The 23,740-nt window shown below is 43.6% G+C and overlaps 1 protein-coding gene across 1 annotated transcript in view; it reads right to left on the bottom strand.

Moving 5' to 3' along the window:
* Positions 1–23,740, bottom strand: part of TBCD (tubulin folding cofactor D) — a 275,953-nt gene that overhangs the window by 16,667 nt on the left and 235,546 nt on the right. Inside the window, exons 30-34 of the mRNA XM_060253390.1 lie at positions 19,680–19,763; positions 18,409–18,567; positions 17,410–17,548; positions 4,488–4,609; positions 2,578–2,655 (exon numbers count right to left, since the gene is read on the bottom strand). Coding sequence (XP_060109373.1) covers positions 2,578–2,655; positions 4,488–4,609; positions 17,410–17,548; positions 18,409–18,567; positions 19,680–19,763 — 582 coding nt within the window. The remainder of the gene's footprint in view (positions 1–2,577; positions 2,656–4,487; positions 4,610–17,409; positions 17,549–18,408; positions 18,568–19,679; positions 19,764–23,740) is intronic.

Genomic DNA, 23,740 nt, shown 5'->3' with positions numbered 1-23,740 from the left:
TGTATCTATTAGCACCTCTCCATGTAAAGCATACAATCTTAAATCTCCTGTTTCCCCCCAAAATCCCCAAGGGTTTTTAAAATTCTGTTTTTCACAATGAGCAATGGAAGCAAGCCATGGCATTTAAAAGTGAAACAGTAAACTGATCATAGAGTAAAATGTATGAAAGGGAATAGGAAATTATGCACCATTTCTGAGCTTTCAGTCTTTCTTAAAAAAATTAAACAGGAGAGTTGGAGTAAATCTGCACATTAAGCACAGTTCCTTTTTATCTGTTTTTGTCCTCCTACAGAATGCAGCTATTGGAGCTGCACTTCAATGCATGGAAAACAAAGGCAGAAGCAGCTAGAAGTGGGGAGTGATTTCCTGTGAGGGTTAGGGAAAGGGTTAAATAGCCAAGAAAGTCTGTGTGAATTCCAGTAATCTCCACTGCCAGTAATAGATGATGATAGCAAAGCACCACAATGTAAGTGAATATCAAAAGCTAAAGCACCATGTATAAGTGCATTCAATGCTAATACACTATATTTATGAAACTATTCAGTAAAGAATAAACTTCCAATAAATTGAATGGTATATTATTTAAACAAGTTAATATAACATGAACTCTGCATATTATTACGAACTCCGTGCTGAAACAGAAATTCACAATTCAAGATTAAATGAGAAGGAACATTTACACAAGCCTAACTACACAAAAGCTGGCTATGAATGCTTGTGGGTCGACTCCCAGGGATATATGTTGATGGGTAGTTCCTTTGCTATTGAAGTTTTGTAAATGTTGTGATACGGTTTGGAGTGGGCGATTCTCAGTGCTCTGCATCATTCTGTAAGTAGCAAAAGGAATAGATTTCCATAATTTTGTGTTTCAAACAATTTTATTAGTAACATATGGTAATAAATTTCAATTTCTTACTTCATTAATAATTACTTTTTTTTAATCTGTCCCATATATTACTTTCTACCCACCCCTTCCCCCTGTTACTTGACCCCCGCCGGTGTTATATACTTGAAATCTTAATATTAAAGGTACCCTTAATTAATAAGAACCGAAATTAATATCCTCCTCCCTCTTGAACTTAGTCATTATCAAAAATTGTCCAATGTCCTTTTATTTTCCACTCTTTTTCTACGTATCTTCTGAACTTTCCCCACTCCATCTTAAATACTTCTAAATCATAGTCTCTTAAGGTCCTTGTTAACTTGTCCATTTCACTCGATGTCATAACTTTTACAATCCAATCCCATTTCTCTGGTATTTTTTCTTGCTTCCACAACTGCGCATACAATGTCCTAGCAGCTGAGAGCAAGTACCAAATTAAAGTTCTATCTTCTTTTGGAAATGTTTCCATTTGTAATCCCAACAGAAAAGTCTCTGCAACTTTGTTAAATTCGTATCCCTAGATCTTAGAAATCTCTTGTTGAATCATCTGCCAGTACTTTTTCGCTCTTTCACAAGTCCACCACATATGGTAGAAAGAACCTTCATGTTTTTTACATTTCCAACATCTATCTGGAGGAATAGATTTCCATAATTGAAGTCAAAGACATCTATTGCTGTAAGACCCAAAGAAGACTTTTGTGAAATGGGATTTCTTACTGGTTCTCCATAGTCTTTCAACCCACAGTTTGTCCTAGTGTTCTTTGAAATTTTGTATGATATATTATTTTTCCTAGCCTGTTAGGCTTTTATACATTTTCTTTCTTATTTACATTAGAGTTGTGAATTTATGTTAAAGCATTGAGTTCATAGAGCATATACAGAGTTCATTCTCATTTACACTTGAGTTGTGAATTTATGTTACAGCACTGAATTCATACAGGATATACTGAGTTTATATTGTACTAATTTGTTTAAATAGTTTTTTTAGCCTATTTGTTAGGCTTTTGTATATTTTTCTTCTCATTTAAGTTTGAGTTGTGAATTTGTGTTACAGCATTCAGTTCACAGAACATATATAGAGTTCATACACCACTCAATTTCTTGGAAGTGTAAGTATTCTTTATTGTTAACGATTTAATAAATATAGCGTATTAGCAGTAATACAGAGGAGGCAGTCTTCCAGCAGGGCATGAAAGTCTTCCAGCAGGGGGTGAACCCAACCCCCCACTAATAAGCAGGCCTCAGATTCGGCAGGAGCTCACAGGAGTGCAACTCCTGAGCCTTTCTAAGGGTTCCTCCTCTTCCTCCCCACCTATGTTGTCCATTGAATAGTTGGTACAGCTGCATAACAACCCCTGGATTAGGAGAGAGGGCAGCCAGCCAGCCACCAGGGGCTTGGCCACACCCCCAGCAGCCCTCATTAACCCCTGGAGAAGCCCACGCCACCCTTTCTCCACTTCTGATATGATTTTGGGCAGTGGATGTTTTGCTGGCCTTTTGACTGGAGGGTGGGCAAGAGCCAGGCAAGCAAGGCCTGCTTGGGCTGGCTGGATCTTTAGCCAGTCCAAGCAGGTCTCGCTCGCCCAGGGCTCTCCTTTCTTGCATCAGGTTGCTTTTGGCTGGGGGGAGAGCATATGCTAATGAGCTCCTCCACCTATTTTTCTACAAAATGACCCCTGCTAATAAGCACTTACTTTTCTTCATCTACAAAGATGTCAAAGCATCCATTGGCCAATAGCTGGTCCAGCATCTTCAGCAGTGGTACTGACACCCTAGTGAGGAAATCATACAAGATACAATGCAATGTTTGGCACAGCGTTCACTGGAATATATAAGTGGAAGATTTTTTTTTTTTTAAAGGAAAACTCTTGCCCAGTTTCACACACTTACTGTCCTGTCAAATGCCCCAAACTGGATTAAAATCAGATTAATACAGCACTTGCCCAGGGCTGCCTGCACAGCCTAGTTATTTAGTAGCAGTCAGTTATGATAGCAGAGTATTGGTAATAGATGATCTACTAACACAAGTTTGGAGTACCCACATGAACATTTTCAGCCCCCAACACACTCCTCTTGAGTATATGCAGAGGGCACTGGCAGAGAAGGAAGGAAGGCAAACAGATGGGGAGAAAAGGAGAGAGAAATAAAGCAACTTTAAATGCATTCTCCAAGCTGCCAGCTGGCTTGACTTGGAGAAGTGCTTTAAAGAAACAAATGCCTTCTCCAAGCCAGTGGACAGGACAGTGGGGGCTTCAGGAGCCACACGATACGTGTGAAAGAGCCACACGTGGCTCCTGAGCTGCAGTTTGGCCCCCCCTGACCTAGAGGGTGGGAGTGGTTGATGAGAGGCAACCATGTCAATAACTTTGAGGAGCTTCTCATTCCGCGCGCTCATTGCAGCCTTAGCAGAGCTGTTTATTAATCTGAAAATCTCCTAGGACATTGTAGAAACCAGTCTTATCCACCTAGTCATCATGGTTGGCCCAATTTTACCAGCCCCTAGTCTGGACAATCACAAATTGCATTTTATTGTGAATTAATCTAATTGAAATTTTTTGGTACAGAGAATTATATGTAGCTGCTTGGTCTGATGACCTCAGAATTACTTCTACCTCTATAGTACAATTATGAGTACAGGGTGATTTCTACTTAAGTGTTAAGACTGATTTTACTTAAACTTCTCCACAGTAACTCATGTTTTAAAAATGTTTTTTTTTTTTTAAATGGTCAATCACAAAAAAGTGAAATAACGTCAGTAAATTTAATGTCCTTCATCAATAATGTTATGTTGATTGGAAAATATTTGGAAAAATTGATTCTTTTGTCTATTTAATGTTTGCCTTCTGAAGACTAATTTTTCAGACTTAAATAGTGAAACTAGACAGTGCTAAATTAGATGTAAAAAAGGAAAAACAGAGTGCAAAAGTTCAAGCTTCAGCCATTTTAACTCCAGGAAATGGTCAGATAAGAGTCTGAAATGGAGTCTGGCGGAGCTCCTAGATTCCTGTCTCAGATACACATCTGAGTATTCCCATGCTATGAATGTGTGTGTGCCTCCAGCCATTTTTTGGCTGTTGCTTTACAAGCAGAATGTGATGTAGCAATAATACTGGAACAATCCAGAGCCTCTAGGACTGCAGAGAGAGGCACTGTGTCATGTCTGTCCGCAAGGCAAAAAAATGGGGTTGTTGTCCAGCAGCTACATTAACACTTCAGCTGAGCCTTTATATCTGAGCCTTTATACATAAGTTCACACTTTGGATCCTGCATGGTCATACATTCATGTAAGCTTCTATACTGTCTTGGCATTGTTGGATATGAGAATGCAAACAGCAACTCTTTGGACCTTTTCAGAAAATATTTTCAAGATTATAGTTTGTTTTTGTCACTCACTATGCACTTATGTCTGATGAATCAGGAAAAACTCAACGCATCATTAAGCATTTTTATAATCATGGGCTCCCAGCATAGATCAGACCCTAGAGAATGTAACTCTAGTAAATATACATGACTACAGGCAAAGCTTTCCAGAATGTATATACGAAGGGCATCTCAATGAGTGTCATGTCTAACAAGTCCCTCTAAAAAGACAGATAGAGATTACCTGTCATTCAGCAGGTTATCCTCAAAGACCTGCAGCAGTGTTTCACAAAAGCTGCTCAAGGCATTCATGTTGTTCTGAATTCCCTTCAGATAGTCAAACAGGCTTTGTGACGAGTACCTCACCTACAAGGAAAGAAAACTTTTGTTCAGACACTTTTAGAAGCACTTAAAAAAAAAAAACCTCTTTGAATGTGACAAGGTTTTGTTGTCTTCAGTGATTTTTAAAGCTTCAGAAATCAATTTCACACCCATGGTCTCTCAAATCCAACAAGAATCATACGCTAAAACCTTATAATTTAATTTCCTTGATAACAATGTTTAAGGTCACAGAACCACCCAAATGTCATTCCTATTTCTGCTAATAAAATAGGAGATATAACTGGACAAGAGGGGTTTTATTCCATGTAAAATTAAATACACCAGTAAAAGAGTTCATGCAATGGCACTTTTTGAAACTTTTGTAATGGTGATTTGCTGACCATTTTGCAGGGGCACATAATTCACTTCACATGATACACCAGGGGAAAAAAGTTGAGCCCTTTCTCACAGACAATAATGCTTAAAATTTCTACTTAATGCTAGCTCTCCAGGAAGAATAAACTGTTAGCAATATAACTGGTTTAAAACAATTCACCAGGAGATCAGGGCTTTACTGATTTTGTCTTCCAAAACAGATTAATGGGTAGCTGTGCTGGTCTGAAGCCACTGGACTCAAACTTTTGTTCTATGTCTACCAAAATGAGTTCCTCCCCGCCGCGCCCCCCCCCCCCCCGCACCAAGCAATAATTATTTTTTAAATTAAATTTTCTTGCGTCGGATACAATATATACAGATCTCTTTTGATGAATATACAGAAATCATTTTAAATTTCTTAACAAATACAAAGTATTGTTATGGGTTAATGTGATGGAAAATCCAATACAATGAGTCAAATAATTATATGATCAAATACGTAAATTACTAGGAATGGTGAGAATGTGTGGCATGGTTGAACTCTGTGGCGATGACTGGAGCAATTAGAGATACATTAGGTTGAGATAAATCTGTTTATGATGGTGAATATCATTTGCAATGATGTGTTCAAAGAATGGTAACCATTTCTGATGGAAACAAGTTTCTTTTGGGCATAGATTTGCTTGCCTCACAGGATCTGTAATCTTCTCCATTATGAAGAGGTCCCATACTTTTGAATACCAGAGTTCAGTTGTAGGAGCTAGATCCAATTTCCATTTCGAGACAATAGAGGTTCTGGCTGCAGCTATGATGAACTATGAAAATTATATTCCATCTGATGATTGGAATAGAGTTGTCATGCCAGATGTTAAGGAACAGAATTTCTGGTGCAAAAGGAACCCTGATATCCTGTAATGAGTTCAATTTGGAAAAGAACATCATGCCAAAAACTTGTGATAACCACCAGCAATGAGCATATGTTCCCATAGTCTCACATTTCTTCCAACACTGAGGAGAGTGGGATGAGGAAGAAAAAGCTAATTGTTGAGATGTGATATACTAGCATGTGATAATTTTGTATGACTGTAGTCTTGTATTAACAAATGGGGAATTAACTTGGATGACCAGCTTTGATCCCATATTTCATCAATATTGGAAGTTTACAATCCACTTGCCATTTTTGCCAAAATCATTCTTTTCTATTGTTGAGTTTAATCAGAATAGCATATATTTTGGAGATTAATCCTATAAATGAACTTCTATTACTATCTAAAAGTGCCTTGAAAGCTGATTTGGAAGCTTGCAGAAAACATGATTGAAGTGTTGAAATCATATGATTTAGTTGTAGATTTAAAAACCAAGGGATAGAGTGGTTCAATTTTTTTTCTAGTGATAGTTTTGATAGCAGACCAGTCATTTAAGTAATATCTGTTAGTTGTGAGAGGTTAGCTTGGATCCAAATCTTGGCAATTTTAATGTCGTTTCCTGGGGGAAACCATTTTTAAAATAAAAAAGTTGAATATTTGGAGACTGTAGGTAGCAGTTTGTGTTTGATATTATCCCAAATCTTGAGCGTAGCAGTAAGAAAGTTGTTGGATTGAACCAATTTGGGAAGGTCAGTCAATTTGTTCCATACGACTGCTTGAATGGTAATGAGGTATATTATCGCTTAGAGTGGTTTCACCCAGACTGCTTGATCTCCTTTGATGAATATTTTGATTATATTGGAAAGCATTGTTGCTTTATAGTAAAGTCCAGATAGTTTAACCCACTTTGGGAGTTATGCTGTCGAATCAGTTTGAAACTGATTCTTGATTTGAAGATCCATTCCTAGCTATGCCCAAGCCTTACAGCCTTAAGCTCTGATCTACCAACTCAATGAATTATCCATCATTTATGAGACTTCTATGCTGCTAACAAATAATTTCAGAATTGTAATTCTTTCAACACCGTATAAAATCACATGACAACAAAACCTCATCACCAGAGATTTTTCACTCAATAATATATTTCACTTTTTGGATTAAAGAATATTCAGCAAGTCATCCTATATCAAGGGTGGTCAAACTTACTTCATGAAAGAGCCACATAGACTAAATGTCAGATGCTCGAGAGCCATAAGGTGACTTCAGAGGAAAAGGTAGGTTTGGGGAGTGGCCTGAAAGTGACACCATAGGAAAGGGAGAAGTTTTGGTGCAGGATGTGACATCACTGTAAGGGTTGAAGGTTAGGGAGTGACATCACCTGACCTTTAACCTGGATGTGACATCACAGGACATGACATCACAACAAGATGCCACATCCTTGCTAGGTACCACCCCCAAAGTCTCCTATAAGCAGAAAAACAAAAGTGGTGAAAACACAGGAAACAGCAAGAAAAAAATCACTCAAAACTACACTGCTCATTGTCTTCTCCTAAAGGGTCAGCCGGACTGAGAAAGAACTACCCTGGAGTAACCAAGGAGCTCAAAACACTTGTTACCTTCTCCTTCTCAGACCCTGCTCTCTCCGCTTTTATACAAACGTTTCTTTGCAAGGCTCCTGGCGTGGGATGTATATTTTATTTATTTATTTCTATTTGTATCTTGTCCTCCCTGAGAGCAGGCTCAGGGCAGCTAACAACATAGTATCATGATAAAATATAAAAATCTATTATAAGACAATATTAATATAAATTTTTTTAAAAATAAGCAATTATTAAAACTAGATACATAACATGTGTGGGAGGTGGGTGGGGAATTTTGTCTCTTCTTCCCTAATCCTTCCCTTGAATCCAGAACTTTACAAAAGAATAATAAATGTTATAACATGCCCTGCAGACATCTTGCTGGCCCTTCTTTTCTTGTAAAGGCGGGGGGGGGGGGGAGAGAATGTCTTAAATTCTGGGTTGTGGGGGAGGAGTGCCTTAGCGACATCAGGATGACTTGGGAGTAAGTGACCACAGGCTGACAGGAGGGCACCAACCTTTGTCTGTTGGCGGCTACGTTTTGCAGTGCCCAGGTTGTGTTCGACCATCTGTGCCGTTCAAAGGCAGAAATCACCCTCGGCTGGAATGTAGACAGAGCTTGCAATGGCCTCGCTATGCGTTATCCATCCCCTGCCTAGGAACAGCATTTACAAAATGTCCCCTGGGGATGGCAGCAATCCAGCACACTTACTCCTAAGGGACTCTCAGGAGGCTTTTGAGAACTCTGCATGTGGAATTTTGTCATATCCTTGAAACCAACCCTGGGTTCTAACATTGCCTAAACTTTCTCCCTCCCCCTCCCTTTATAGTTACTTCTTTTCAAGAGCAGGGTTGCTAGCCTGTGACATCATCCCCCCTGCAGAGGAGTAAACATTTACACTAGGGAAAGGGCAGCCATGGGGGGGAGGGCTGAAATAGAGCACTGCTGTGGGGTGGGAGTGGGGAGGCAGGAAGGAGCTGGAGCATAGCCCAAGGAGCGCAGGAGGGCTGGATTTTGGTTTGGTGGCTTGACTTTTGGGAACGTGGGTGGAAGGAACAGGCCCGGAGGCGGCTACAGGCTCAAGCCCAAAGGGAGAGGTGCAGCCAGCTGTCAACTCTGAACTACCAATCGCAGCAGTGGCAGAGGCACCAGTGCTGGCTCGGGGAGTGCCACAGGCGTGACAACAGGAAAGGCTCTGCTGGCATGGTGTTAGTGCTCCTGGGCACCCACAAGGGTTTGGCAAGAGGGCATCCCAGAGGCTGTGCACCCAACTTCCCCCAAAACTCTTCCTTCTCTCCCCACCCCCGCTGAGAAGGAAGTACCTTGAGTAGCACCTTGCTGTGCCAATGGTGAGTGGAGCTGATGAAGTCACACTGCCCCGCCCTGTTGCAGATCCAGAACCACCAGGAGGCCACGCTCCCTACCCTGCAGTGGCTGGCCTTTAACCCCAGGAAGCTCCAGAAGGGAAGGGAAGGGAAGGTGGGGAGCCCTGGTAGCCCAGCTGCATTGCTGCCACTGTCAGAGTGGTGACCAGTGGCTCCAGACAAGGGGAATCAGAGATCGATTGCCAGCTGAGCCAGGGAGGGAAGGCCCTTCACTTTGCAAGTCATAAAACATATGTGAAAGAGCTGCATGAGGCTTGCAAGCTGAAATTGGCCAGCCCTGTTGTGAATAACAGTATTAGAGACAACTAACCCTCCATTTGGCTGAGCTGCATGTTGCTCAAAGAGCAACCCCACCCTCCTGTCCTAGGACAGACGAGGACTGGGACATTGGGAAAGCTGCTAGACACTGACTGTTGCTAGGCAACCAAGTTTGGTTCTGTCAGTAAAAGCAGGAGTGGAATTCTAGCAGGAGTTCCTGTGCATATTAGGCCACACCCCCTAATGTAGCCAATCCTCCAAAAGCTTACAAGGCTCTACATCAGGGATGTGTGGCCTAATATGCAAAGGAATTCCTGCTAGAATTCCACCCTGAGTAAAGGCAATCATGCTTGGTTCTCTCAGTAAAAGACATGGGGCGGGAGGCCCTTTCCAGGCATATTTTGGCCTTTGAGGGAGAACTCATTGGGGCTAGTCCTTAGGGTTGCCAGCCCCAGGTTGGGAAATTCTTCGAGATACTGTGGTGGAGTCTATGGAAGCCAGAGTTTGGGGAGGGGAGAGGTCTCAGATGGATATAATGCCACAGAGTCCACCCTCCAAAGCAGTTTTTTTCCCTCCAGGGGAAAAAGATTTGTTGTCTGGAGTTCAGTTGTGATACCAGAAGATCTTCAGGCTCCACCTGGAGGTTGGTTACCTTAGGCCTGGCTACCTCCTACCATTGAACAGCAGCATCCTGACAGCCAGTGTAGCGTAGCAGTTATGTTTCAGAGCAGGGTCTGCCAGATCCAGCTTCTTGCTGTGGAAAGCTGACTGGATGATTTTGGACCAGTCACAGACTTTCAGCCTAACCTACCTTACAGGATTGTTGTGCAGATCAAAAGGGGAAGAAGAGAATGATGTAAGCTGTTTTGGTCCTCACTGTGGCATTGCTCATACGAGAGGCTTACTCCTTTAGGGCTCTCCCAGCCCCGGAGATTCCAGGCATGGAGGGGTTGGCGATCTGGCTGGTGTACCGACCGCCTAACGCACTGGCTAGCGCCTTACCATCCCTGATGGAGGCTGCGGCAGGCTGGGCATTGGAGTACCCTAGGCTACTGGTCTTGGGTGACTTCAACGTTCATGCCGACGACGCGGCTTCCAGTCAGGCGTTGGACCTAGTGTCATCCATGGCGACAATGGGACTCTCCCAGGTTGTTACAACGCCCACTCATCAGGCGGGACACATGTTAGACCTAGTCTTCGTGGCGGGAGTTTTAGTGGACGATATTGCTACTATAGCAGTGCCATGGTCGGATCACTATGCCCTCAAGGCTCGTGTGGATGTGTCACCCCAAGCCTGTTTAGGCGGAGAGCGTATTTTAGCTCGCCCGCGAAGCCTGATGGACCCGGAACGGTTCCTAACGGCTCTACGGGATTCCTGGCCCACTGGCGACTCCCTGGATGACCTGGTAGAGTCCTGGAACGATGGACTCTCTAGGGCCATTGAGGAGGTCGCACCTAGGCGCCCTCTGCATCCCCGTTTGAAGCCGATGCCTTGGTTTAACCAGGGGCTGCGGCAACAGAAACGTGGACTCAGACGACTAGAGAGACAATGGCGGCGTACTCGAGACAAAGCGATTCGAACATCCTATAGAGAGAGTTTGAAATCCTATGAGATGGCAATCAAAGCCACAAAGAAAACATACTTTGCGACTAAGATTGCGTCCGCAACTTCGCGCCCGCCACAATTGTTTGATATAATTCGGAGTCTTACGATGCTGCCACAAGGCAGACCAAATTCTATTGAATTGGAGATTGGCTGTGAGGCTTTTGCGAAATTTTTTGCGGACAAGATCGCGTCACTCCGCCTCGACCCCCCCGGCCATATTTGAGGCAGCTAGTGAAACCGAGGCTCCGGGCCTGTCTTCAGATCGTGTTCTGGACGGCTTCGGTCCTCTCAGCCTGGAGGAAGTTGACAGGATTCTCTTATCTGCATGCCCAACAACCTGTAATTTGGACCCTTGCCCCTCCTGGCTTATTAAATCTTGCCAGAGGGAGCTTAGATATCTTGTACGGGATATCATAAATAGCTCCCTGATGGAAGGGCATTTTCCAACGCCGCTCAAAGAGGCAGTGGTCCGCCCCCTCTTGAAAAAAACAACCCTAGACCTGGCCCAATTGGTGCATTACCGGCCGGTCTCAAACTTGCCCTTTTTGGGCAAGCTTATCGAGAGGGCATTTGCGATGCAGTTACAGACTTTCCAGGAGGACGCTTCCGTCCTCGACCCACTCCAGTCCGGCTTTCGCCCAGGCCATGGGATGGAGACGGTGTTGGTCGCCCTGGTAGATGACCTTCAACGGCATCTGGATCGGGGCGGCTCGGCGGTGCTGATGTTGTTGGACCTGTCGGCTGTGTTCGACACGGTCGACCATCGGTTACTGACCTGCCGCCTCACTGACGCGGGGATTCAGGGGTTAGCTTTACAGTGGCTTTCCTCTTTCCTCAAAGGGTCGCGATCGGGGGTGAGCTATCCCAGAGGCGCACGCTTGATTGTGGAGTGCCTCAGGGGGCGGTTCTCTCCCCGATGTTATTTAACATCTATATGCATCCCCTTGCCCAGATCGCCCGAAGGTATGGGCTGGGTTGCCACCAGTATGCTGATGATACCCAGCTCTATCTGCTTATGGACGGCCGACCGGTCTCCGCCCCAGAAAATCTAGACTGGGCGTTACAGGAAGTGGCTGGGTGGCTCAGACTGAGCGGGCTGAGGCTAAATCCAGCGAAGACAGAGGTCCTTTGCTTGGGTCGTCGGGGTCCGGGGAGGGAAATCCCCCTACCAGCTTTTGACGGTGCGCCGCTGATAGCGGTGAACAGGTTCAAAAGCCTGGGGGTACTATTGGAGTCCTCCTTAACGATGGAGGCTCAGATAGCAGCCACTGCCAAGTCCGCATTTTTTCATCTTAGGCGGGCAAGGCAGTTGGCCCCCTTCCTGGAGCGCGATGATCTAGCAACAGTGATCCATGCCACAGTCACCTCGAGGTTGGACTACTGCAATGCTCTCTACATGGGGCTGCCTTTGTGCCGAACTCAAAAGCTGCAGCTAGTGCAGAATGCCGCGGCCCGGCTGCTGCTAGGGCTCCCAAGAAGGGAGCACATCCGGCCGGGGCTCCGGGATCTGCACTGGCTCCAATAACTTACCGAGTCCGGTACTAGGTGCTGGTTATTACCTTTAAAGCCCTATATGGCCTAGGACCTGCCTACCTGAAGGACCGTCTCTCCCCACATGTTCCCCAAAGAGTACTGAGATCAGGAACTCAAAACCTCCTTGTTATCCCCGGGCCAAAAGAAGCCCGTTTAAAATCTACCAGGGACCGGGCCTTTTCTGTTATGGCCCCTTCCTGGTGGAACCAGCTGCCGGAAGAGGTGAGGGCCCTGCGGGACCTTGCTCAGTTCCGCAGGGCCTGTAAGACAACCCTCTTCTGGCTGCCCTATAACTAGATGGCACAAGAAACTAAGTGTGGTTTTACTAGATTTCTGCTGTCCTTAATGTTTTAAATGTTTTAATTATTTTAACTGTTTATATGCTTAAACCTTATTTATGTGAGATTCTATGTTGTGAGCCGCCCTGAGCCACTTGCTGGGAAGGGCAGGATATAAATCATAAAATAAATAAATAAATAAATAAACAAACACTGTGGAGAAAAACTGTCCTTTTCCTACATAGAGGCTGCAGAAAGGATAGAAAAGCTGGAAACCTGAAGTCAGAGGGGCAGATAAAGGTAAACTGATGGTTGGCTGGGAAGGACATAGGGTTGCCAACTCCAGGTTGGAAAATTCCTGGAGATTTGAGGGGTAGAAGCTGGAGGTTGGGGTTTGAGAAGGGGTGGAATCTCAGATAGGTACTATGCCATAGACTCCACCCTCCAAACCAGCCATTTCCTCTTGGGGAACCATTGCTGCCAATCTCCAGGTGAGGGCTGGAGACTAGCTTCCTGGAGAAAATGGATGCTTTGCAGGGTGAACTGTGTGTCATTATACCCTACTGAGGTCACTTCCCTCCTGCTTTGGTCCACACTGTGGAGAAAAACTGTCCTTTTCCTAGGTAGAAGCTGCAGAGAGGGGGGAGGAGATGGAAAGCTGAAGTCAGATCAATTCCCCTACAGAAAGTGGCCACCTTGAGGCACATACTCTATGGTATACCATAAGAGAACCATGCCAAGCCAAAGAAATCCAGATGATGCCACAAGGTCAAGCTGGTGCTAAGCATTGCAAGGCTTTATATGACAGGAGAAGGTAGCAACAAAGCTCTGCATGCAAAAGGAATGCTGAGCTTCAGTGTCTGTGTGACCATCGTCATGCCCCCTGCACCCCCCATAATTATTCTTCATTCTGCGCCTGTTTCAGGGTTTTGAGCCACCATAGACATGCGCGCACACACGTGAGGGGGAGGGTCAGCATCTGTTTTAGCTGCAGGGTGGATGGGAAGGCCGGAAGGGTGGGGGAGTGAGTAAATGTGAAGAGTTGTGGGTGGGAAGACAGCAAGGGTAGGAGATGAGTGAATGTCATAGGAGGGGGAAGTAGTGGAGTGTCAAGGATATGGGGGGTAGTTGAGAGGAAGAGGGGGTTGGGGTTGGGTGGTAAGACACCAAGGGTGGGGAGAGTAAATGCCTTCACTTGGGTGGGTGGGATGGAAGACAGCAAGGGGGGACACTCTCCCAGAGCCTCTTTCTAGATCCTATTTTATTTTCCTCCACAACGTGTGTCATTCTTAGTGATACTATATTTCCACTGCAGGGGACCACTGAATCACATAACACTTAGCTGGTTATTCCACTAACTATGGGTGGTCAGGGCTCATCAAAGCAGGGCCTGCACCATCAACTGAAGTTGGTTTATGTGATCTTAACTATGGTTGTAAGTGACTTGCAAATAGTAGCATTTTGGCTTGTTCTCCAAAGCTACCCTTGCTCCAACACAGGCCAGAATACCAGCTGTGCTTCTGAAGAAGAGATGGTTTCACAAGGTATTCATAGTTTTAAAAAACCATGGCTGAAACCAGCCATTACTGAAATTACCAAAGCCAAGGCAAAAAGAAAATGAAATATTTTATCTAAAGAAATACTTTATTTCTTCATGAATAACACACTGTCTTTTGTAATTCCTAACTGCAATTCTATGATATAGTTTCAGGACTGGAACCTGGGCACTGATAACTGAGAACGTCCTGCAGATCTTTCTCTGTTCTACTAGATCTGTGTCATGTCAGTGCTGGTGCGAATGCCTGATATGGTGTAGGAGTCTAACACTATTCTCTAGGACAGCAATTTGTGTCTTATTCTGCATGCATACAGATACTGGGTTAGATACAGCACAATTTTTTTGCTTGCATTAGAGCTCTTGCACAAGCAGAAAAAAACAAGAAAAAAATCCCTGCTGTTAAGTATCTGTACCAGGAGACATGTCAGAATTATCCGCCCCTGATGGAAGCTAATTGGTAGAAGGGTTAAAGCTATGAATCTCAGTGGACAACCTACTCTGTTGGACATTTAGGCTATATGGGCAGGGTCCTGTGTACCTTAGGGACCGCCTTTCCCCGTATATGCCCCAGCGAGCACTTCGGTCCGGGTCTCAAAATCTGTTGACAGTCCCCAGCATCAGGGAAGTCAACTAGAGCCAGGGCCTTTTCTGCGGCTGCACCTAGCTGGTGGAATGAGTTGCCGGAGGGCGTTAGGGCCCTGCGAGAGCTCCCGCAGTTCCACAGGGCCTGTAAAATGGCACTCTTCCACCTTGCTTTTCCATAAGGACTACTTACAGCAACGGACTAGGCCCATAAACCGGAACCTAACATCATTCTGGACTTCCTACCATGCTATGGTGATCTGGGGACCCTTGGAACATCTAATATTGACTATCCAGTTATACTGCTACCATTGAAATTTAATTGCATCAGGAATCATTGTACTAGCATCTATTGTTGTATTGTTTTTAACTGATATTTTAATATTGTTTTTATGTTTTATGTATTATTGATGTTTTTATCTTGTTTGGTCATTTTTTCACCCTAACCTGTGAGCTGCCCTGAGCCTGCCTTTGATGGGGAGAGCAGAATATAAATAAAATAACATAACATAAAAAATAAATACATAAAGCCACTTACTGCTGCAAAACTGAACTCAATCACTGAATCATTAAGAAAAAAATGCATCATGTACTGAAAATGTGCAACTTTTCACAAATGTGAATTTATTAAAATACAGCGACTTAATATTATGGTCTGCAATACAAGTTAAAAGGTAACATGACCAGATGCAAGGTCTCTTGCGCTAGTGTGATTTTCTAAATCATGCTGTTGCTCCAATTCAACAGCTCAGAGGAGTTCATCTCCACTATGCATGCCTCATATGCCAGGGTGTTTTAAGGGCAGAACCAGAGAGCTACAACACTAGGTTCAATCCTATGCCAATAAGAGCAGGTATTCTCCCATGCATACAGCTCACACCAATGACAAACAATTCCACATTAGTCCCTACATGTTTGATGCAGACAGTCCATGGAGAAGAACATGGAGGGCTAAGGCCCTTAACCTAAACAGCTTGCAAACATACAATGGACATACATAATAGCACAATGATGTATACTGGTTATGCAACTGAGCAGAATTCCAACATGAACAGGCATTTCAGCATCTACTGTAAAAAGCAAAGACAGCACAATTGATACAAAAAATACATACAACCAAGGCCCACAAAGAAAATACATGACTGAGAGCATGACAGAACCCAATGGAACCATCAAGTTCAAATACAGCATACTTCTGAATAGTATCTCTCCAACAAAGCATTTGGTTGACCACTGAAGGAAACAATGCTGGACTTAATAGACCATTGGGCTGGTCCAGCAGATTTTGCCTGTGTGTTTATATAACTGCTGAACCACCAATTACCTCACACAACTACGTATTATATATACTCACTAGTGGGGGACTTGCAAGGACAGGCAGGAGGCATCTGTCACCTGTTTGGTATAGTGGTTAAGTGTGCGGACTCTTATCTGGGGAACCAGGTTTGAGTCCTCACTCCTCCACTTGCAGCTGCTGAAATGGACTTGGGTTAGGCATAGCTATCGCAGGAGTTGCCCTTGAAAGGGAAGCTGCTGTGAGAACCCTCTCAGGCCCACCCACCTCACAGGGTGTCTGTTGTGGAGGGAGAAGATGTAGGAGATTGTAAGCCGCTTCGAGTCTCTGATTCAGAGAGAAGGGCGGGGTATAAATCTGCAGTCTTCTTCTTTTAATCAAATGCAGTCCTAAATAAAGCCATGCTGAATCATCCAAGAATGAAACAATGAAACTTTAGTGAATTGATACAATTTCTTCAATGAAAACAAAAAAGAAATGGCAGTAAAGAAAAAAATTCAACCACATTCAGCCACATTAAGAAGTAATAAGCTGAGTATGAATTACAGATGGGCATGGAATATAAAAATGGTGGTTCATTTCATTTTGTGGTTTGTGGGGTCACCCATGTTGGTAGTTTGGTCTGGTTCATTTTTTTTTTCAATTTCCTGAACGATTCTTGATTTTCTGGTTTGTTTGCTTCAGAAAGGCATAGAATGGCCACAGAGTGGGCTACAGATGCCAATCTTGCAGCAAACTCTTTGGCAGATTCCATGTTTAATGTAAACTGGATTTGGGGGGGCTGAGCTACAGCCCTCCAAAGCAGGTGCCCCCAGTAAATTGCTCTCCCAGGAGTATGTCAAGCTGGGGAAAGAAAGAGAAGTTGTCCCGCAGCTTCTGGTTGGTTTCAACCTTCAGGATGCTTGGAAACTGACTAGCAGCATTAGCTCTGCTGTTTCCAGCCCCCTGCACTTCTGGTCAGTTTCCAGTGAAACTGACCAGAAGTGCATGGGCCCAGGGAGAGAGGAGCTGCTGTTTCTAGTCAGTTTCACTGGAAATCGACCAGAAGTTCAGGGGCCTAGGAAGAGAGGAGCTGTGCTGTTTCTAGTCAGTTTCACTGGAAACTGAACAGAAGTACAGGGGCCCAGGGAGAGTAGAGCTGCTGTTTCTAGTCAGCTTCACTGGAAACTGATCAGAAATGCAGGGACTGGGGAGTCATGCTGGTGCCAGGCTGTCTGGAAAAATGAAGCAAACATGAACTAAATGACATGCCAAGAAAAAAGGCTGGTTTGTGTATGGCAGGATCAGATGAACCAGTTTGGAACAAACCATGAATCAGCTATTTTTAGCTCAAATCATGATTGGCTCGGTTCATTCCCATCCTTAGTATGAATCCCTAACTTCTCATATATTCACCCTCTGTTAAAAGTTCTTAAGAAAACAAACATCAGCAATGTGCTTCCTGAAACCTGACAGGCAATTGAACTGGGACAAGATTTTTAAGATGCTTCTCCTGTCTCCTTCTTACCGAAACGTTTTTATTTACTTACTGTTGATTCAGTTAATCCACCAACAGACACTGTTAGACCTGTCAGGACGTGGTATTGATATGTTGGTAGCCCCAGAAACTGTGTGATCTTGGGAAAGGCTTGTGATGGTGCATTCCAGTTGAAGGTAACTGCCTCTGATCTGTGAACAGACGTATGTTCATATCAAAGCAAAAACAGCAGAAAGCACATGATTTGTCTATTTCACCTAAAATCTTGACAGAATCTTAAATTTCATTTTTTTTCAAGCTCATAACCATTGAAATCAACATGAAATTCAAAACTGTTACATGCCAAACAGATGAACAAACAGTAGTTTAAACTATAATTACACTGTTTTGTCCTATTTTTGAGGGGGAGGGGGAGAAGCTTACAAGAGCACATTAATTATGTTACACATATTTCTGATTATTACAAATGTTTAATTTAAAACAAAACAGATCATGCTTGAGATACAAAATCATGTGTATACAGAAATACTTTATTTTTGTCTTAAATCAACTAATGACCCAAATTAAGACCAAGGTTGACATGAGAATGGTAAATCTGCAATTTGATTCCAATATAGTTTTAAATTGTTAATAGCAGCTGCACTCGGGAGACAGAAAGGAGGGCAAATAACTTTTATTTCCTATTGAAATCATTTATATTTGGAAACCAGATTAGCGAAGAAATCTAAAATGAAAGATCACCTATAACTAGGGCTTTTTTGTAGAAAAAGCCCAGCAGGAACTCATTTGTATATTAGGTCACACCCCCTGACATCAAGCCAGCCGGAACTGCATTCTCGTGCGTTTCTTCTCAAAAAAATTCCTGCCTATAACTAACATTATTTAATCCATTTTAAAATGGATTCAAGCAGACCAAATGTAAATGCATTTTAAATCCCTCTTTCTGTTTATGAATGCAAACTTTAAAATGATGAAAGCCCAAGATAAAGGAAATATCTATCTCTTCAAACGCTTTACAAATTTAGCACACAACACTAATGATATGAAGTACCTTGGAAATATCCTCTCTAAGTCATCTCGGTGAGGTATGTGTGGAACTGGAGGGCTATCAAAGTAGAGAAGAGTCAGGAACACAGATCCTGCATGGGCTCGATATCGGTCAATTTTTTCAGCTGACTGTTGGGCTAGGCAGCACATAATTTTCTTGCAGCTGAAAGAACACAGAAAAATCAATCATTAGGATCTCATGAAGCACCAGCTGTAAAGATCTATGTGTCAGACCTTGACAAGATTCCTTCAGCAAAGGATATAAGAATGGCTGTGGGAAGAAGAAACATCCTTACTTTGGCTTCCCGAGGATGACAGAATGAGACCACACAGCAACACTGTCCTTTGGAAACCTCACTGCTTTTGTTCCAGATGACAGGTTTCCCAACTTCCCCCAGCCGCTGCAGTGGTCATCCTCCCAAAAAAACTAGGCACCAGGGGACTTGTCAAAAATCTTTTTTATCAGTAGCTGACATAGCAATATATTATCATATTAGTATATCAATATGTCAACTTCCAAGTTTTTAGGGAAAAGAAACTTCAAAAAGCACCTCCAGTAGTTCTGTGGTGGGGAATGTGTACACTATAGGGACTGGGAAAGAGAAAATGGCTGCTGTGTGGAGGAAAGCAGGAAAATCTGGCCAATCCTGGCCACACAGTACCTAACCAGATTTTGCTTGATCTTCCCCAAACCTTCATAGCACAGCAGGTTGGGGAAATATAAGAAAAACACCATGAGGTGCACCAATATACCTCTATGCTGTTGGGAAGCAGGAAAAAACAACAGCATAAAATTTGGGGCAAATAATCTGTGCTGAAAAGGTCTGATTTACTAGGAGGCCAGACTGTGCTCCTCCAGGCTCATAGGAAAAACACAAAGCACATTTGTTCATAATGTCTTTTTGCATCCTAAACTGAAAAACTGCTCCCACTAGTTTTATTATGATGACTCTTGATAGTGGTTTTTTGGTATGGTGATGTGAAGGTTTAAATTGTTTGCTCAAGCATTTGGAAACATGGGCCATCATTTTTTAAATCAAAGAACAGGGAAAATTATTCTTGGCACAGAAATATTTATTCTAAATAGAAAACACCATTAATGTAAAGCACTTTCACTAGCAAAATAAGAACTAGAAACTAGACTTGCATTTCCTGTGCGTTCAACAGAAACAGGAGAAGTTCTGAGGGAATTTTCACTAAGGAGAAAATAGGTAAAGTTGCTGATCATCTCACAACACAGCAGTCATACACAAAATCAAACTGAGAACTACATACACATTAGCGTCGATTAATGCTGGCTCATCCTGTGTTAACAACAAGGTCACTTCCATTAAACTGGTCATAGCAGCTTCTCTCACCCTGTGGAAATAAGCATACAACTAAGTTCCTGTTCTTAACTTCCAGCCTCATATAGACAAGTTTCATATAATTCTACATCACTTCTTTGATAAGAACAAAATACATTTATACACAAGGATACATCAGTGCGAGAACCCGAAATTAAAGGGAGGGGCGGCTAAAGCTAAAAGCAACACTATTAGGGCCATGGCTTGTCTTCCAGTCCTGAAGGCCAGACCATGCCCCTCCTTGGGATTTGCTTACAAATTTTCTTTCTTTCTTTCTTTCTTTCTTTCTTTCTTTCTTTCTTTCTTTCTTTCTTTCTTTCTTTCTTTCTTTCTTTCTTTCTTTCTTTCTTTCTTTCTTTCTTTCTTTCCTTCCTTCTTTCTTTCTTTCTTTCTTTCTTTCTTTCTTTCTTTCTTTCTTTCTTCCCTTTTGAAGAATCTACCCTCTACCAAATCCATGGCTTCTGATCAACTGCTGTTTTTAGCTCTCTTTTAACTAAGACTGCAGTATTATGTACATTCCACTGGGAGTAAGACCCACTGAACATACAAAGCTTACTTCAGGGTAAATACACATAACATTGGATTGCAGGTCTCCTTAAGAAACTATATAGTTGAGGCAATAGAGAAAATATTTTGAAGCCGATTTAACCAGCACAGTTCCTCTGACAACAATTATTTGGAAAACAGTTAAGTCACATTGTCAGCATTATGTGAGCAACCTAATTCTTACAGTGCTAGTAAAAAGAGAGGCTGCTGAATTGCAATTGGTAATGAAGCTCAAATCAATGCATTCTCCTGGCCTTAACTGAGAACTAATTTTCCTGCCCCATTACCAATGTGGGCTATTATCCCTTGGCATCTGAAATCATGCCATTCTCCAAGATATAAGGACCAATCCAAGTGTTCTAATTCCTGATTAGGGTCTTTTTGAAAGAAAATAAACCCAGATAGGAACAGAGAAAAAGCAGCATCTTCCTTCTCCCGCTTTGCCTCATCATGGTCAGAAGACTGCCTGCCTGAGGGGACAGAGAGCAGGAGAAAGGCTGGAGCCAGGCACCCGTCACCTCATCTTTGTGCTCTGCCTCAGTCGCCGCCTCCTCCAGGAGTGACTGACTGAGAGGACAGGCCACATTAAGCAGATGTGGCTGAAGGCAAGGAGGAGCGAGGGGAGGTAGAGGTGGGCCAGGATGGCTGTGCGGCAGGGGGCAGTGAGGAGGGAGGAAGGGAGTGAGTGAGAGAGGATAGCACTGGCTGCTGTGGGCTCTAAGGTGACATTCCCACTAAGGCCTGGCCTCACTGGTAAGTTGAGTTTTGAGGTGGAGAACAGAAGTCATGGCCAGACACACCAGTATTATCTTAGGTTGCTGCCTGCCTGCCACAGCCTTTGTGACCGGCCACCAGTCTCTCTCAGTGGCACCAGGAGAACATTAGTTCGGCGCCTGCCTGCCACGGCCTTTCTCCTTCCTGACCGGGCACCAGTTTCTCCTCAGAAGCAGCAGGTGAGGGAGAGGAGTGGGCTTGGCCAATGGGTCAGCAGGAAACTTGAGTGATGACTGGTTGGTGGGCCAATGGTTGAGTAGGTGATTTGTGACCAGAGCGTTAGGACTTTTATTAATAGGAGAGATTCCCTGTTGGGTGTCAAACATCATATTACCAGCAAAATTTTGACAGATATCCTTGGAAGCAAGAGCATGGCTTTTTGCCTTCAAACTGTAATTAAAACAGTTCTTTGCTGAAGATATTTTATTAGGTGCTTTAAATTGAGATGAAAGCCCTGGATGAGAAACCCTGGATGAAAGCCCTGGATGAGAAACTGATGAAAGTCAGAATGCTGATTGATGATATTTTTGAGACGGGCAAAAGAAAAGCATTTTCTCTGATCAAAAAAGCAAGTCCTCAAAATCGATGATGGTAGTTTGAACTTGAGAGCCCACAAAGTATGATCATCCCTTATTTTTTGGTCTGTCTTAACCAAAATTTTAACCCCTCCCCCCAATATATACTATTTTACCATCCCACATTTTTGCAGAGCTTTTTTGTTTGCAAGACTGAACAATACCTACGATGGTTTTGCAAGGGAGATTTCTGAATAGGCCCTACACTGATAGAGTCTGTCCTTGTGACCCTAACAGGATTTATACATCCATTCATGCCCTGCTGGAATGCAGATTTTTTTGAGGTTATGAGGGATTACTATATTAAATCTTTATTCAACCAATTGTCCCCCCATACTCCAGAAACCCTGGCTCTTTTGCTCAGTGATAAGGATCCTAAGATCACTCTAGCTAAGGCTTTTTTTTGTAGCAGGAACTCCTTTGCATATTAGGCCACACACCCCTGCTATAGCCAATCCTCCTAGAGTTTACAGTAGGCCCTGTACTAAGAGTCCTGTAAGCTCTTGGAGGATTGGCTACATCAGGGGTGTGTGGCCTAATATGCAAAAGAGCTCCTGCTACCAAAAAAGCCCTGGCTCTAGCAATTAGGAAATTTGTCTCAGTCCTTTTAGCCCGTGCATAATAAGAAATAAAGGTCTTCTGCTGCTCAAGATTCATGAATCAATGAGCTTCTAAGGGTACAAAAGGAGAAGGAGCTCCTTCTAAAATTCTGTCTGTTGTTCCAAGGATGATCTCCTGTTTTGCCTGCTGAATCTTGGGCGAAGCCTCTGGGAACTAAAGGAGTAGCTGCTGGTACCCTGTCTGTCAGATCACAGACTTCGGCATCACCTTTTTCTTGTCCTTTGTTTCAATGAAAATTTGACCCAGGGAGACTCCAAATATGCAGTCATGCTGGGATGGGTAGGCTGTGACAATGGCTTTTGTGTGAAGATCCGCTGGACATGCCCTGAGCTAGAATGTCTGCCTGGAAACTACTGCAAAAACTAATGCTCTGGAAGAAAGAAGTCTTGAGTACTGTGCTCACCCCCTCTACCAGATATCAGTTGGAACTGGGGAGAAGCTGGATAATCTTCATGGCCCAAGCTGTTGCAACTCTAGCCACGATGGTAGTTGTGGCAGAAGCCTTGATGGCCATTGCTGGGGCCTCATGTGCTTTTCTTAAGGCGAATTCTGCCTTCTTGTCAAGGCTATCTTTAATTGATTCTTAACCATCTTCTGAAAGCAAACTGGAAGACTGAAATGCCATTATTGGGTCATCCATCAATGGCGCATGCAGGAACTTATTGGTAAAGGTAGGTAAATTATACAGCTTCTTAATAGTAGGAGGACAATGCTTTTTGGCCATGGGCTTGGACCATTCATTTTCCAGTTATTTCTCTAGGAATTCTGGGAAGGGAAACACTCTTTCTCTCCCCCGGGCTATAGGGGGGAAGAAATCCTTATTCTCTTTGGGCCTGGAACCAGATGCAGCATTAGGGGAAACATCATCTGCAGGTTCTTCTATCAACTCTACTGCAGCCAAGATTTTTGTGAGGAGATACTGGTAGTCAGTCAGTCACCTTTATCGGCATGTAGACACTGGTAGTCATCAGGCTTGCAAAAATGAAGAGAGTGTTCAGGGACCTTTAATTCCACCACCTCCTACTCCTCAGTTAGAAATTCCCTTCCTCCTTTTCTGCCACACTGACATTGTCCTGCATAGGGGCCCAGTGTGGGGCACTCTGCCTGCCAGCGCAAGGGTCTTTCCTGGCCACCTCAGTGGGCCATCAGGACCTCTACTTCTCTGGAGAGGTTCTGTCCATGTCCTCCTGACTGGGGGACATTGGTGTAGGAAAGGGAGCAAATTGGGATCTATTTCCCCTGTACTGTGCTTGGCAGCAGCTACAGATTTTCTCCCTCATTGCTGGCCTAAGGAACTGCATAAGTTTAATGGGCAGTAATGAGTCCCCCCCACTTTTGGGGCTACTCACAAGTAGACCCAGCTGGGTCTCACTGGCTCGGATAAGATCAACTACCGAGGCTTGGGTGGTGGGGATACCCTGCCCATTGCTGCACTTGCGGAATTCTGCTTGTGGAAGCAGAACTAGCTCTCCTG

Source organism: Heteronotia binoei, chromosome 13 (genome assembly GCF_032191835.1).
Source record: "Heteronotia binoei isolate CCM8104 ecotype False Entrance Well chromosome 13, APGP_CSIRO_Hbin_v1, whole genome shotgun sequence".
Lineage (NCBI taxonomy): Eukaryota > Metazoa > Chordata > Lepidosauria > Squamata > Gekkonidae > Heteronotia > Heteronotia binoei.
Note: the sequence above shows the minus strand (reverse complement) of the source record. Positions and strands in the feature narration are given on the sequence as shown.